This window comes from Octopus bimaculoides, chromosome 20, assembly GCF_046866305.1.
Source record: "Octopus bimaculoides isolate indiv1 chromosome 20, ASM4686630v1, whole genome shotgun sequence".
Taxonomy (NCBI): Eukaryota; Metazoa; Mollusca; class Cephalopoda; order Octopoda; family Octopodidae; genus Octopus; species Octopus bimaculoides.
The window spans coordinates 17,291,617-17,308,977 of record NC_142947.1 but is presented as its reverse complement, the minus strand read 5'-3'; the positions used below and the strand labels follow the sequence as shown (position 1 = coordinate 17,308,977).

The 17,361-nt window shown below is 39.5% G+C and overlaps 1 protein-coding gene and 1 long non-coding RNA gene across 5 annotated transcripts in view; one reads left to right on the top strand and one right to left on the bottom strand.

Annotated features, from left to right (window-relative positions):
* The first annotated feature begins 572 nt into the window (after positions 1-572).
* Positions 573-17,361, top strand: part of LOC128250225 (uncharacterized) — a 22,705-nt gene continuing 5,916 nt past the window's right edge. The window contains exon 1 of the long non-coding RNA XR_016237517.1: positions 573-711. This is a non-coding gene — a long non-coding RNA (uncharacterized LOC128250225). The remainder of the gene's footprint in view (positions 712-17,361) is intronic.
* LOC106879802 (copine-3) overlaps positions 6,336-17,361 on the bottom strand; it is a 24,028-nt gene continuing 13,002 nt past the window's right edge. For 2 of the 4 annotated variants that reach the window (XM_014929506.3, XM_014929509.3), the window contains exons 10-15: positions 15,377-15,436; positions 14,113-14,246; positions 13,185-13,291; positions 11,828-11,970; positions 10,441-10,698; positions 6,336-7,368 (exon numbers count right to left, since the gene is read on the bottom strand). In XM_014929506.3, coding sequence (XP_014784992.1) covers positions 7,264-7,368; positions 10,441-10,698; positions 11,828-11,970; positions 13,185-13,291; positions 14,113-14,246; positions 15,377-15,436 — 807 coding nt within the window. In that variant the 3' untranslated portion in view covers positions 6,336-7,263. The remainder of the gene's footprint in view (positions 7,369-10,440; positions 10,699-11,827; positions 11,971-13,184; positions 13,292-14,112; positions 14,247-15,376; positions 15,437-17,361) is intronic. The other 2 variants (XM_014929510.3, XM_089338148.1) reach the window with 1 other exon arrangement.

Genomic DNA, 17,361 nt, shown 5'->3' with positions numbered 1-17,361 from the left:
ATTAACCCTAACCCTAACTCTAGGGTTAGGGTTAGAGTTAGGGTTAGGGTTAAAGCAAATTTAAAATGAAAAAAGCAAATAAAACGAAGAATCGTTTGTTTATATAGTCGGCACTTAATGTATATCGGCTGAGTGGACGTCAGTGATTGGTTGAAATTATCGAAATAAGACAATTTTTTACATGAAATAAATTCGAATACAAAAATATTTTTCTGTTCTATAACACAAAATAGATAAGTATACGAAGTTTGAAAGTCTTTCTGTACCAAAAACACTACGTAAAACATTAATGAAAAATGTGGCCCCCGTTTTAAAAAAGATCCTTAATATATATATATATCCCGTCCATAAAGGGTTTAGTTTTATGGCGTCTCGTTGGATCCCACAAACCTGTAAGCCCATGACCTCTTCAAAATACGGAAGGAGTATTTTGAAGAGGTCACGGGCTAACAGGTTTGTGGGATCTGATGTTACGTAAGGTAATGCCATAAATTGGCCTTCCCCATTGTGGTGTTATGGGCTGTGATGAGCTATGTGTTGTGGTGGAGAGGGGTGAGGCAAACAGAGGTGAAGCCAGACCGGAAGGGTCAGATCGGAAGTCGGCGACACTCGGTCGAAGGCTAGCACGTGGGGCCAGTGAGAAAACAGCGACGTTACGAGAAAGGCGTGTTCTGATTAGGAGCGATCGTGTACCCCGCTGCGGTCGGCAAGGTAAGGTCCAACGCTTCATTCTGCCCTTTTGCTTCTTGTTGTCTTCTTCCTCCATCACACCACACGCTATTTCGGCCCATAAGAAAAAAAAAAAAAATTATGAGTGTAGTCCGGATTGCTAGTGATATAATTAAGCCGTTTCGCGGCGACACAGACGTAGTCGCATGGCTAAAGAAGATGAAGCTGGTCGCGAAGCTCCAAGGGATATGCGACTTGGAAAGTTTTCTACCGCTCTACTTAGATGGTCCAGCGTTGGCGCTATTTTTAGAGATGGAAGAGAGGGACCAAATTAGCGCGGAGAAAATAGAAATCCGCTTGATGGAGGCCTTCGCCGAAGGAATGTTCGAGGCGTACGCTCGCCTGGGGAGAGCGAAGTGGACCGGCGAACAGGTTGACGTGTTTGCCAATGAACTTAGGAGGTTGGCTAGACTGGCGGGGTACGAGGGAGAATCGCTGGATCAAACGGTAAAGTTGGCGTTTGTGACTGGGTTTCCTGACCACCTGTCGGTCGAATTGCAAAAACTGCCGGACGTGAGTGCCATGCCCATGGTGGATATAATATTGAGAGCTCGTATGCTAGTTTCCTGTCGTAGGTCGTCACCGCTGGTAGCAGTGGCGACAGCAAAAGGTGGCCGGCCAAGGAGTGGCGGAGAGGGGTCGAACAAGGAACGTGCGTGACCATTCAAAGGACAGTGTTTCCGGTGTCAGGGCCCGCACATGGTGCGAGACTGTAAGTTACCTAAGCCTGAAGTCATCTGCTACCATTGTCGTGAAACGGGGCATATAGCCAGCGAATGTCTGCAGGGAAACGGTCTAAGGGAGACTACTGCGCCAGCGGTCTCCCTTTCAGATCATTAACGGCGCAAATTTTTCTACCCGTTGTTGATGTGCTAGTGGATGGGAAGATGTCGCGTGCCCTTGTGGACACGGGCTGTACAACGACCCTGATGACTCCGGGAGTGTTAGAGATGTGGAGTGGAGAAAGCAGTGTGAGGGCAGTCGACGGCAGAGAGGTACGCTGTGAAGGCATTACTGACGTGCAGATTGAGGTGCAGGGAGCAAAGCTAACGCTGCAAGCAATTGTAGTTGGCCGCTTGGTGGATGAGATTGACGTGGTGTTGGGGATGGACGCCATCAACCGTCTTGGTGGCATTAGGATTGCAGGAGATGAGGTCACGTTCGGAAGCGTGGTGGCATCGTGCACCGTGAGTCGGGACCGCCAGGGAGAGCAGAGCCCCGTCGAGGACAGCGCCGCTTACACCATCGTAGACAAAGATTTTCAGGCGGCGTTTGATGGTCGGAGGTGGACGATAGAGTGGCGATGGAAGGACGAGCCCCCACTACTAAAGAACAGGGTGAGCTGCTACCAGCATACGTTGAAAGGTCACGCCGGCGTCGAGTTTGACGAGGAGGTAGAGAGATGGATCAAGGAAGGAGTCCTTGTCCTGTGGAAAGAGGAGGTGGTGAGTGGAGTGCTGCCTCTGATGGCGGTGGTGCAGCCGACGAAAGGAAAAGTCAGACCGTTGCTGGACTTTAGGGAGCTGAACGACCATATATTGTGCCACACGAGAGGCGAGGCAACGGACGTTTGCGGTGAGACGTTACGTGTGTGGAGACAGTCGACCAAGGCATCGACGATCGTCGACTTGAAGTCGGCATATTTGCAGCTCCGTGTGAGTGACAAGCTGTGGCGGTACAAGGGCCGGATGTACTGTTTAACCAGGCTGGGTTTTGGGCTGAATTCCGCTTCGAAAATTATGGCGATGGGGCTCAAGTCCGTCCTAGGGAAAGAGGAGAGGATAAGGAAGGCCACCAGTTCCTACATCGACGACATTTTGGTTGACGAGACTGTAGTGCCAGCCACCGAGGTAGTGAGACACCTGGAGAGGTTCGGGCTGATTGCGAAGCCGCCTGAGTCGATGGTGGGGGGAGCTGCGCTGGGGCTGAAGCTACAAAAAGACAGATTGGGCGAGCTGGTGTTCCGGAGAGGAAACGAGATCCCTGAACTGGGCACCAGCGTGAGTAGGCGGGAACTGTTCTCGGTGTGCGGGAAGCTGGTGGGACATTACCCGGTTGCAGGATGGCTTCGGACAGCATGTAGCTTCATCAAGAGATGAGCCAAAGGAGCAAAGTGGAATGACAGAGTTGGGGAGAAAACGACCGACATGATGCAGGAAGTCTTGGTCAGAGTGAGAGCAGAGGATCCAGTGAGGGGCAGTTGGTATGTTCCCAAATCAAAGAGTGGGATCGTTTGGTGTGACGCCAGTAGCATCGCAATAGGGGTCGTCTTGGGAATGGGAGGCACCGTGGTGGAAGATGCAGCCTGGCTCAGGAAGATGGATGACTGCAACCATATCAACGTGGCGGAATCAACTCCAGTACTTATTTTTTTTTTTTAAGCCTGGTACTTATCCAATTGGTCTCTTTTGCTGAACTGCCAAGTTATGGGAATGTAAACATGCCAACACCAGTTGTCAAGCAGTGATGGGGACAGACACATATACAAAGACACACACATATATACATCGAGTTTCTTTCAGTTTCCATCTACCAAATCCACTCACAAGGGTTTGGTTGGCCTGAAGCTGTAGTAGAAGAGACTTGCTCAAGGTGCCATGCAGTGGGACTGAACCCGGAATCATGTTGTTAGGAAGCAAGCTTCTTACCACACAGCCATGGCTGCATCTGTCTTCCTTATCTAAATCATACCACATTCACAATGCCAACAACCCAACCATAAAATATAAACACAAGAAGTGAAACCCAACACATTGATGAGAAATTTAATAAATTTATTATTCTCTTTATTATGATTTTGGAGGAGCATCAACAGTTTTCTGTCTTACATATCAAATAATTCAGCTGCATATAGTAAGATGTGTATAGAAAAAGTCAATATTGAGCAATATTTTAAGTGAAAGCTCTAACAATATTTACAATTTTTAATATGAGTATATTTGGAATGCGCCTTAAGTTTCTCCTTATAGAAAACCACCAAATGTTTTAACTAATGTATATATCATACAAATTGTAGCAATAACATACTAGATAATGTACACCTTTCATGCATATCATACTGACTTAAATTTAATAGCTCAGCCTGTCCCATTGTCTATAATTCAAATGACTCACAACCCACATTAGAGTGCAGCTCAATCGTGATGAAGCAGATAAAACCTTTTCAAAGCAACTGTCGGGCATCAGTAATGGCACTTCGGTTGGTGAGAAGGACGGATGGGTAAGCTTGCCTTTTGGACATATGGTATCTGATTTAAAGGAACTAATGAATAAGGTGTTTCCTAACCTGCGAAATCAGTTTACAGACCACAACTGGCCATTTTAGCTCCAAAGAATGTGGCAGTTGATGGTTTGAACATCAAACTTCTGGAGCATCACATCTACAATTCCATTGACACTGTAGTCAACATCGATGAAGCTGTGAATTATCCAGTTGAATTATTGAATAGTCTAACACCACCTGGCCTCCCACCTCAAGATTGAGGCATCAGTTATGCTGCTTCGAAACCTCGATCCACCAAAGCTTTGCAATGGCACATGACTTATAATAAAGAAGATGATGTCAACCATCTTGGAGACAACAATTTTAACTGCTAAAGCAAGGGGTGAGCCTGTATTCATTCCTAGGATTCCACTTATTCCCTCAGATAGGCCTTTCCAGTACAAGTGCCTGCAATTTCCATTGAAACTGAGCTTTGCAATGAGAATTAACAAGGCCCAGAGTTGAGTTGAGGCTATAGAAAATGACATTTGCTCAAGATGCTCAAATGATGTTCGCTCAGGATGTATACAAATATACATTTGCTCAAGATGTATACAAACATACATTCATGCAGATGTATGCATACATATATACAGTATGTGTATGCATTCTCAGCACCTTCCTCTTTGGCTCATCTTATATAACAATATAATTCTAGTGTCTGCACTAAAGATGCACATAATGCTGAAGCTAACTCCCAAGCAAATCTAGAAATGATTGAATATTAAAATTTATTAGGGAAAAATATTTGTTTGGAACTATTTTCCACTAGTCAATAACAACTTCAGAGAAAAAAAAAAAGCATTCCTCATATACTTCTGTTTCTTATATAAGACAAATGAACAAATCTCCACCAGCACAGAATGAAATGTTGATTTAACAAATTAATAGTAGGGAAGGCCTGTTCATTATTGCCATAAATGCATTAAATTGAAGGTAAAGTGCAAATTTGAAAGTTATCAATGATAAAAAAAAAAGCATTAATGCTGTTCATAATGCATAACAGATAATTATTATATTTAACATTTATTTTCCTTTCTGATAATGCAGTTGTAGAGTATTGTGTCATGATCATAGTGGTAGTACAGAATTGCATTATCCTTATTTGGTTCATTAAATCTGAAATTCATTTATCTGGAATCTGTTAACTGAATGCCTACAATCAATTTATCTGTCTGTTTATCTTAGCATAATGGCCTAGTGATAAGAGTGTTGGATTCACAATCATAAATTCTAATGTATTGTGTCCTTGAGCAAGGCACTTCATTTCATACTGCTTTAGTTCACTTGATAGCAACTGGGAGTTAACCTTGTAAAAGACTAGAGTCTCATCTAGAGACTGACTTGTACTCTCAGTAGCTTAATGCTTCAGAAACTAGGATAAGCAATGGTTTAATGTACCTGTAAACTTGAGACAGGTGTTAACCTTATTTCTTTACTGCCTACAAGGGGCTACACACAGAGGGGACAAACAAGGACAGACAAACGGATTAAGTCGATTATATCAACCCCAGTGCATAACTGGTACTTATTTAATCGACCCTGAAAGGATGAAAGGCAAAGTCGACCTCGGCGGAATTTGAACTCAGAACGTAGCGGCAGACGAAATACCGCTAAGCATTTCGCCCAGCGTGCTAATGATTCTGCCAGCTCCTCACCTTTGACAGGTGTTAACCTATTTTATTGCTATGTTATTATCTCTATTATCTTTTACTGTTTTCGGGTGGACAATGATCATGCTTGGGCAACTTCTTGAATGGATTTTACTCCATCAAATCAACTCCAGTACATATTTTTAGATCTGATGCTTATTCTATTGAGCTCTTTCGCTGAAATGCTATGCAGCAGTGTTGTAAAGAAACCAACACACATACATAGACATTTATATATATATATATATATGACAATGCTATAATAAAAGACACTTGTCCAAAGTGGCACACAGTGGCACTGAACCTGTGGTTGCATAGGAAGTTTCTTAACCACAGCAATCCTTAGACATCTTTTTATTTTTGTAGATAGCTAGTTTCAGAAAGCTGGCCATATAGTTAACATTATTCATTGTTTGAGTGAATAGACATGCTCTGAGTATACACTTGTACATTGGAGGGGGACAACAGGGAGAAAGCACTTGTTTTATTGGTCAGGGTGACCATGGTTTTTGTTGGGCTTCCATGAGCAGTCCTCACTTTTGGAGAATTTATCTTTGAAATTTGTCTTTGTTATTTTATGTAATCCTATACTGTATCATCCCACACCATCTCTGATCTTTGCATCGACCCTTAATAAAAAAAAGGCATTATTATTATTATTATTATTATTATTATTATTATTATTATTATTATTGTTGTTATTCTTGTTATTGTTATTATTATTATTATTATTGTTCAGTAGTTTTATTTTTATAACGTGCTTTCACTTCACTACCGAGCACAGCTCTGTGTGCCTTGGGTTTGTGCTGTGGTTTGCTGTGATGCTCTTATGGTTATTGTATTGAAAGTGTTTTGCATAGGATGTGTGCAGTGCCCAGTAGTGCAATTTTCTGTGTTATATATATTTGTAAGTCCTGGTGTTTTTGTTATGTATTTGTCTGAATATTTTATTATTATTATTATTATTATTATTATTGTTGTTGTTGTTGAGGCAGTGAGCTGGCAGAATCATCAGCATGGACAAAATGCTTAGTTACATTTCTTCAAGCTCTTTATGTTCAGAGTTCAAATTCCACTAAGACTGGTTTTGGTTTTATCATTTTTGGGTTGATATACTAAGTCCCAGTTAAGGACTAGGGTTGATAAAATAAGTACCAGTTGAGCACTGGGGATTGATGTAATCTACTTCTTTCTCCCCTCAAAATTACTGGCCTTGTGTCAAAAATTAGAAATACCTATTATTATTTACTTGGAAACTTGCTATTTATATTCTGAGCTCAAATCTGATGTCATCATCCTTTCATCCTTCTAGAGTTAATAAAACAAAGTACAAGTGAAGTACATGGGGGTTGAAAGTTTAACTCCTTTACCCCGAATTTGTGATCTTCTGCTTATGTTAGAAATCATTGTTTATTTGGGAAAGATTTTGTGCAGTAATAGGTTGTCTTTGACAATATTTGGTGTTATGTGAAGAAATTGATCAGCAGATTAAGTAACATGATGAAATATTTATAATCATCTTAGAGTAGAATATTTCATTGAAGTGTGAACTTTAATACATATTGAGAGAGAGAGAGAGAGAGAGAGAGACAGACAGACAGACAGGCAGGCAGAAAAGTCCTATGTCTGTTTTTCTATTGGCATCAAATTTCTTGATCGAAAATAGGACACAACCTGGCCTGGTACCTCAGCTAAAACATGGCGTGCTAGTTCAGCATTTGAGCTCTGAAATAGAAGAGTTATATTGTTAAAGACATATACACATACATATGAAGATAAACATTTCCAGGGAAATAAAGTTAAGGTGAACAAAAATGGGAGTAGATTTGAAACAAGGGAGGAAAATAGATAACTGCAATGTCTTTGCTTGAAATTAATGCTCCATATATTCATCCCCTAAACAAGCTAATCAAATATTGGTAAAGGACCAGTTACCAATATGTTCTAAATATTTATTTCTTTATTGCCCACAGGGGGCTAAACATAGAGGGAACAAACAGAGACAGACAAAGGGATTAAAATGATTACATCGACCCCCAGTGTATAACTGGTACTTATTTAATCAGCCCCCAAAAGGATGAAAGGCAAAGTTGACCTTGGTGGAATTTGAACTCAGAATGTAACGGCAGATGAAATACTGCTAAGCATTTTGCCCGGCGTGCTAACGATTCTGCCAGCTCGCTGCCTAAATATTGATCCACCAATATGCCTCCTCCTCCTCGAGATTACTTGAACAACTGGAGATATATAAAAAGGCTGGAGTGATTTCACCAACAGTGTCTGCAGTAAACTAGGCATCCAATGGCGAATGTATGCTAAGTGACTTTGAAATTACACACTAGACAATCTAGGCATTCACCTCAATGTCATCAAAATTTCTTAATTTAACTAAAAACATGAAGTCTCCAAAAGCAGGTGAAGTCATTTCATAGAACAGAAGGGGTTGGAGGATAGTATTGGAGGTGGGCAGGGAAGGGAAGATGAGAGAGTCTAAGGGATTTATTAAATGAGTTGGCAAAAACCCCACCCTAAAAAAACCCATTAAAATTTTGTCAGGAAGCAAATTTACTCAATGTTATGCATATTGGTTTCAAATTTTGCCACAAGGGCAGCAATTTTGGGGGAGGGAATAAGTTGATTACAACAACCCCAGTACTCAACTTGTACTTATCTATGGACTCCTAAAGGATGAAAGGTAAAGTCGACCTTGGTGGAATTTGAACCCAAAACATAAAGATGGACGAAATGCTGCTAAGCTTTAGGCTGGTATGCTAATAATTCTGTCAGTTTGCTGCCTTAATGCTATGTATAATAATAAACCCATAAATATTTTGTGCACAAATTAATTATAATTTTTCAAATTTTGTCTTTCATCCTTTCGGGGTTGATAAATTAAGTACCTGTTACGCACTGGGGTCGATGTAATCGACTTAATCTCTTTGTCTGTCCCCCTCTACATTTAGCCCCTTATGGGCAATAAAGAAATAAGAAGAAAAGGGGGAACACTGAAAGTAGGGAGCACACATTGTAGGGTTGGGAGAAGAAAGTAAAGTGTATGTTGTAGGGCTTGGAATTAGATCAAAGACTGGCTCCAAAAGATTTATATGATATTTATTGAATGTATCGAGTATAAGTGTCGGTGTCTGTTGTAATTGAATTAGATGTATCTCTGGAATAAATGTAAAATAAATGATTCTTTGGTTATTAAATATATAAAATTGTACATAAATATCCATGAAAAGATAGGTTTCAATTGTTATTTACACTCATATTATTTTGTGTCTTGACATATTTCAATTTCAGCATATGATTTTGGACCATATCACATGTCAAATATGTAGGACAATGGAATAATTTCAGGAAGTGCATAGTTCAAAGAGATAGTAGCTACAATAAAAATTCATATTTGAGTATATATACAATATGGCTTTTATAGTTTAAATTTAGATTTGATCTGTGAATAGATAAGGAATAAGACAATTAACTGAGATTGGTTAAAATTCTGACACTGGTATTGTGATGTGTCCATAACAAAGACACATAACTCTTGCAGGTCCAATATATCTGACTGCGAATAGGTACCTAAGAGCAAGCTCACTTCACAGCACATTGTCATCATCATCCTCATTTAATGTCCGCTTTCCATGCTAGCATGGGTTGGACGATTTGACTGAGGACTGGCAAGCCAGAAGGCTGCACCAGGCTCCAATCTGATCTGGCAGAGTTTCTACAGATGGATGCCTTTCCTAACGCCAACCACTCTGAGAGTGTAGTGGGTGCTTTTATGTGCCACCGGCACGAGGGCCAGTCACACGGTACTGGCAACGGCCACACTCAAAAAGGTGTTTTTTACAGGCCACCTGCACGGGAGCCAGTCCAGTGGCACTGGCAACGACCTCGCTCGAATGATTTTCTAACGTGCCACCAGCACAAGTGCTAGAAGACAACGCTGGTAACGATTGTGTTTTTAACAAATTTTAATTGACTCTCCTTCTCTTCTTGACAAAAGTTAGTCATTAAGATAATGATTGTTTCTCTATGAGTATAATTCTAATTAAAATTTTTTGGTTCACTAATTTAAGTATATTGGCTTCTACTTTATTGTTTCATGTAGGTACTTCAGAGTAGTATAATAAATACTCTAATCAGCTGCATCACTGTAAACTCATCAAATTCATTCAATTGTTAATTTGCAGCACTGAGTTTAGTTCTGTTCACCAGAAAAATTATGTGCAGCAGATTGGTGTTGTATGTTGAAGAATGTTTATTTCTCATCTGCTTACTGTTAGAAATAATCTACTAGAACATAAAATGACATGTGCTCCAGCAAGGTAAAAATGACGTGTACCCCAATAACATAAACATGACATGTACCTAAGCAACATAAACATGACACATACCCCAGCAACATAAACATGACACATACCCCAGCAACATAAATATGACATGTACCCCACTGATATAAAAATGACAAGTACCCCAGCAACATAAACATGATATATATCCCAATAACATAAAATGACAAGTACCCAAGCAACATAAACATTACGTGTAACCCAGCAACATAAAAATGATATACTCCAGCAACATGAAATGACATGTACCCCAGCAGTGTAAATTGACGTGTGCTCCAGCAGCAAAATGACATGTATGTACCCCAGCAACTTAAACATACCGTGTACCTCAGCCAAATAAGCATGACACTTACTCCAAGCAACCTAGAGGCAACAAACAATACCATGGAACTAGCTTAAGCCAAGCTAACTAGTTTAAAAAAAAAAATCTTCAGAAACGTACATAGTGTTCATCAATATTTACCCTGACAAATGAACGGAAGGGTACAAACTGCACAATATCCCGTTGTACTTTTTTTCCTGACTTGGACTTCAGGACACCTTCATCACCATCCAGGAAATTCATGTTTGTGAAGTCAGCATTACCAATTCCAACAATGATGAGGGACATGGGTAAGCTCGATGCCTCAATAATTGCTTCCACAGTATCATTCATGTCGGTAATGACACCATCTGTTAGCAATAACAAGATGAAATAGGCCTGCAATTATATAAGAATATCATCTATGAGCAGCATATCATATAAGGAATCCCAACAGAGATAAAGACATTAATAACCATTTGTAATATAGATTTGTGGGGAGGAGTAAAGTCAATTTAATTTATCTCAGTACATAACTGGCATTGAATGTTGTTGACCATAGAAGGAAGAAAGGCACAAACTTGATTATAGATATGGATGAGCATTGACTGGAGTTCAGAACATAAAGGGATATAACTAAATACCTTTGAGTGAGGAGTATAGTTGAATGAATTGACCCCAGTACTGATTATTGGTTTCAAATTTTGGTACAAGGTCAGCAAATTTAGAGGGGCCAGTTGATTATATTAACCCCAGTGTTAAACTGGTACTTATTTTATAAATCCTGAAAGGATGAAAGGCAAAGTCAACCTTGGCAGAATTTGAGTTTAGAACATAAAAATGAATGAAATGCTGCTAAGCATTTTGTCTGGAATACTTACGATTCTTATTTCTTTATTGCCCACAAGGGGCTAAACATAGAGGGGACAGACAAAAGAATCAAGTCGATTACATCAACCCCAGTGCGTAACTGGTACTTAATTTATCGACCCCGAAAAGATGAAAGGCAAAGTCAACCTTGATGGAATTTGAACTCTCAGAACGTAAAGCATTTTGCCCAGCATGCAAACGATTCTGCCAGCTCACTTACTTTACTGATTCTTACGATTCTGCCAGCTCATGACCTTCAGCCCAGCACTTATAATAATGTTCACTACCTCAGCAAAGACTTTACCATTACACAATAATTACAGAAACAGCAAACTCACAGAGTTATTAGAGTGTCAGATAGAATATTTCAGAGTATTTCTTTTGGCTCTTGGTGTTCAAATTCCTTCAAGGTCAATTCTGCCTCTCATCCTTTCAGATTTGCCCACCCTTATATTGTCCCTTCTCCACTGGCACTTTTCTCCTCCACCTTGTTACTGTCCCTCCATTCTAGTAGAATCCTCGCACATTGGTAATGTCCCCCTCCACCCTGGTACTAACCTCTCTCCTTTTTAGTATTGTTCCCTCTACCCTGATAATGTTCTGTCCCCATGGGTATTATCCCTCCATTTTGGAAAGTGGAATTAAAACAAATCCTTACTGCTGCTCCTTTTGTAGCCTCTTCATTCTGCGCTGCAAAAGCAAATTTAGCCACATGTCGAATAATAGGGGCTACATTTGTCGGCCCCCACAACTGTATCTGGCGAATGCAGTTCTGGTAAGCAGTTAGAACACCATGAATCCCTGCAAATAAAACATTAATTATTAATGTTGTTGTTGTTGTTGTTATTATTATTATTATTATTATTAATAAGGTGATGAACTGGTAGCATTGTTAGTATACCGGGCAAAATGCTTAGCAACATTTTGTTGGTCTTTATGTTCTGAGGTCAAATCTCACAGCGGCTGATTTTGCCTTTCATCCTTTCAGGGTTGATGAAATAATTACCAGTTAAGTGCTGCCAAAATTTCAGGCCCTATGTCTAGGGAGTACAATTTGTATGGCTTGGAGAAGAGGATGCTCACTGTAAGGCTGGGAGAAGAGGTGCACATAAGGAGGAGGGAGCACACAGTGTGGGGTTGGGAGAAGGGGAGCTGCATGAACATGGAGTACATTGAAGGGAGCTGCATGAACATGGAGTACATTGAAGGGAGCTACATGAACATGAAGTACATTGTAGGACTGGGAGAAGTGTGTACATATTGTAGGACTAGGAGGAAGAGGGTGTACATTGTAAAGTTAGAAGAAGGGAGTGGACACTGAGAAAAGGGAGTACACATAGTGTACGGAATATAGTGTCTGCAAGTTGATGAATACCTCATATTCCCCTCCATTTTCTTATTGCTATATATATATATATATATATATATATATACATACACACACACACGTGTGTGTGTGTGTGTATATGTTTTTGTGTCTGTGTTTGTCCCCACCAATATTCCTTGACAACCGATGCTGGTGTGTTTACGTCCCTGTAACTTAGCGGTTCAGCAATAGAATAAGTACTTAGCTTACAAAGAATAAGCCCTGGGGTCAATTTGCTTGACTAAAAGTGGTGCTCCAGCATGGCTACAGTCAAATGACTGAAACAAGTAAAAGAATAAAAGTATAATAAACTTTCTCAGTAAAACTAGTGAGCGTTAATAAATGACAGTAACAAATTTGTGGATACTATCTCTGAAACACACATACACAAACCCACACATTCTGGTCCTTAAGCCCAGTGTATCATTATTAATAGTTCAGTTAAGCTGCAATTCAGCTTACATCAACACACATACATAGAAGTATACATAAGGTACTGTGCTGTAGAAATGAACCCAGAACCATGTAACTGAGAAGTGAACTTTTTAACTATCCAGCCATACATCTATGTACTACTATTACTACTACACACATTATATTTATATGCCAAGTAGCCCTTAGTTAATTGTGATAAGAATATGGTTCATACCTTCACAGAATGGGTTCTGAGGGTTAAAGTTAATTGCAAACTCATGGAATACTTCAAAAGTTGGTGGAAGCTTGGCTCCGAATCCAAGAGCTGGAAAGTATTTATCTCTGAAAAAGTAAGGTACATGATTGAGTTTCTTCCTCATTTAAATCATCATCATCATTTAACGTCTGCTTTCCATGCTAGCATGGGTTGGACAAGTGAGGCAAGCAATGGTGATCAAAAATCTTAAGGGAAACAATTACAATGCATGCAATGGTATATGGAACATTGAACAAACAAAAACACCACCATTTTCACTTGTCTAATTACTAGTCAGGAAGTTCAGAATGACTTACCTCCACTCTTATCTTGCCATAAACCTGGTTTGCTACCAGATTTAAAATATAAAAACAGCAAAGATGTTTAGCAGCATTTCTTCCAGCTCTTTCTGTTCTCAACCACATGGTTCCAGGTTCAGTCCCACTGTGTGGCACCTTGGGCAAGTGTCTTGTACTATAGTCTCAGGTTGAGCAAAGTTTTGTGAGTGGATTTGGTAGATGGAAACTGAAAGAAGCCTGCTGTATATATGTGTGTTTGTGTGCATGTGTGTGTATTTCTGTGTTTATGTGCATGTGTGTGTGTGTGTCCCCCACCACTGCTTGACAACTCGTGTTGGTGTGTTTATGTCCCTGTAACTTAGTGGTTTGGCAAAAGAGACTGATAGGATAAGTAACAGGCTTAAAAAAATAAGTCCGGTGGTTGATTTCTTCAGCTAAAACCCTTCAAGATGGTGCCCTAACATGGCCACAGTCAAATGACTGAAACAAGTAAAAGATAAAAAGAAAAGGACATGATAGGATGGGTTTGAACCCTGTTCATCATAGTTCTGTTTGTTCAATGAAAGCCAAACCAAGAGTTAAACAGCAGCAAGAAGAAAGCTACTTACGTGTCATAATCTTCACAGACTTGTCCCACTGCAAGTATAGCCTGCATGTAATCATTTGGTCTTTCTTGATGTATATAGTGCAGAGAATTTACATCATTTGGATCACCATTTGATCCAGTGAAATCTATACCAACCTATAAATATAAAAACATACAAACATTAATAAATACATATATACATACATACATATAAGAATTTAGAAACTTTGAGAGAATTGGAAATAATTTCTCTTTTGGAACAATGAGACTTGAAGCAAATAAACCTGTAAATAATGGTTTCAAATTTTCGCCACAAGGCCATGAAGTTTTGTGAGGGGGATTTTGGATAGAAAAAGTTCAAGGCTATCTATGAGTTCAAATTCCACTGAGGTTGATTTTGCTTTTTATCCTTTCAGAGTTGATAAATTAAGTAGGAGGGGAAACACTGGGATCGCTGTAATCGACTAGACCCCTCCCCCTAAATTTCAAGCCTTGTACCTTTAGTAGAAAGGATTATTATCATTATTATTATTAAGGTGGTGAGCTGGCAGAATCGTAAGTGCATTGGTCAAAATGCTTAGCAGTATTTTGCCCATTGCTACATTCTGAGTTCAAATTCCACTGAGGTTAAGTTTGCCTTTCAACCTTGTGGGGGGTCAATAAAATAAGTATCAGTTGAACACTGGGGTTGATGTAATCAACTCATTCCCTCCCCCAAAAAACTGCTGCCCTTGAGGCAAAATTTGAAACCATTTTTATTATTATTATCATTATCATTATTACTATAAGGCAATAAGCTGGCAGAATCATTAGCATGTCAGACAATTAGCATTTCTTTTGTCTTTACAATGAAGTTGACTTTACCTTTCTTCCTTTCAGCACCAGTGAGCATTGGGATCAAAATAATCAACTATACCTCTCTCCTCGAATTCTAAACTTTGTGCTAATAGTAGAAAGAATTATTATTTCTATTATTCTTTCGGCAGAATTGCTAGAATGCCAGACAAAATGCTTTGCTTTGCTCTGGCTCTTTATGTTCTGAGTTCAAATTCTACTGAGGTCATCTTTGTCTTTTCACCCTTTTTAGGGTTGATAAAATAAAGTGCCAGTCATGTACTAGGGTTGATGGTATAGAATACTCCCCACCACATCAAAATTTCAGGCCTTGGCTAGTAGTAAATTATTGCATACTGCTAGACTACTATTGGTGTAATGGGAAGGAAACACTCAGTTAGGGCAGGGATGTAAAGCAGTTAAAAAGAAAAGAAGAAAAGAAAGAGTCTTACCGTAAAATTGATGTTTGTTCCTGCCATAATGTAGTTCAAAAAAGATGGTAATATTGACACCTGTAAGAAGAACGGACTCTTTGAAAATATTCCATTTAAATTTGAGGTTGCAATCATGCAATAAATGTTATGTACTATAGTGAAAAATAAATATGTGGAAGGAACCTGTGGAAGAGGTAGATCCAAGAAGATATGGGATGAGGTGGTGAAATGGCATTGAAGTGATGACAAGTGACTGAGACTTCTGGTGAAATACAGTGCTTGAGAAGACACTTCAATCTAAGTGAAATTGTGGTTGTGGACAGTGCCAGTGATGTGTGAAAAGCACCTGTGCTGGTGGCACATAAAAGGCACCCGTGCCAGCGACACATAAAAGATACCTGTACTGGTGACATGTGAAAGACACTCAGTGCAGTGGTTGGCATTAGGAAGGGCATCCGGCCATAGACCCCAAACCAAAACTGAGTGGAGCCTGGGAAGCTCTCTGGTTTACCATCTCCAGTCAAACTATCTAACTCAAACCAGCATGGAAAACATGTTAAATGATGATGATGATGATGGCCAATATTAAACAGTATTCCTCAAGATTTTCATAACTATTTAATTTGATGCAGCTTTACAGATGCTATGCTGCTGGACTGCCATAAAAAAGTAAAGTACAAACTGAACAACATAGTCAAGGATACACTATACCTGATATAGAAAAAAGGCCCCAAAATAACCAAAAAAGCTGGATAGTCACATGATATCTTTCACCATGTCAGTTGAATGAGAGTTGACTAGAAGTCAAACATCAACAACAGTGCCCCAACCAATGTCATTTACTGTATTGTATTGAGCCATTCTCTACATGACTGTTGACCTGCTCAAAACATCAGCCAAATCTCTCTCAAATTGCAGCCTAATGTCTTAGGAAACAACATATTGAATAATGTAGCCCTGAGTTCCTTGCACAAATGAAAAAGACAGGATGGTCACAGCTAGAATATCTTTGATGGTAGATCTGCTCAATGAAGGATGACTTAGGTCTAAGCAACATCAACAACTGTGTCATAGCTTATCATCATCATTATCATTTAACATCTGTTTTCCATGCTGACATATATAAGGATACATTGTGTAACGTATCCTTCTTTCTTTAAGATGGTAGTACAAGGTTTGATGGTGATTTGGCTGTTATTTCTAGGAAGTTCAGCAACCCTGTAGAAGCTCCCTTGGTGCCAGAAAAAAATAGGATGCTTTGTCATAAGCTTCTATGAACATGGAGTAGAAACACAACAACAACTGCTTTCTATGAAAACTATGGAATGCATATGTAGAATAGAATGCTTGTAATCACTGAATCATGTCTATAGTTTTAAGAAAATGTTGTTGGGTGTTTGCTGAGAAAAATATGGGCCTTCTTTCAAGATCTCAAAGACTACAAGGGAAATGGACAGGAAAGAAGTTATTTCCAGGATAGAAGTAAGCCCGAATCCCGAATGCTTGCAACAAAGTGAATTCCGCTAAAACCCCCAGGGGTCACAAAATAGCTGCTTATTACACTATGTATCACAATTTTTGTCCCTGGGTAGCAACTGTTATTTCCTATTTGATTACCCTTAAAAAGTATGAAAAATGGCTAATGTTTACTTCAAACTTTGCTTATGTTACATTTATTCAAACCCCAAAGAATCCTTCCTAACATATGGCTATGATGCTTTCCTATGCTTCATCTCAGAGATGCATGTATTGTCAGCCACTAAGAGACATGCTCAAGTGGTTAAGGTCGAGTAACTGACAAGAAAATCTGTGGTATTGGACAGAAGATTTGCTATAACAATATTTCTGCTTCAGCAACTCAGCAGTGAATGTGTCTGAAATGTAATGGGAAATATGTCAGTTTTCAAAACATTGATGTCCAGGTCACAAAAACAATGTTTGAAGGGAATAGTAGCCATTTCTTTTGATTCCTAGATAAAAGCAACTATAAAATAACATTTACT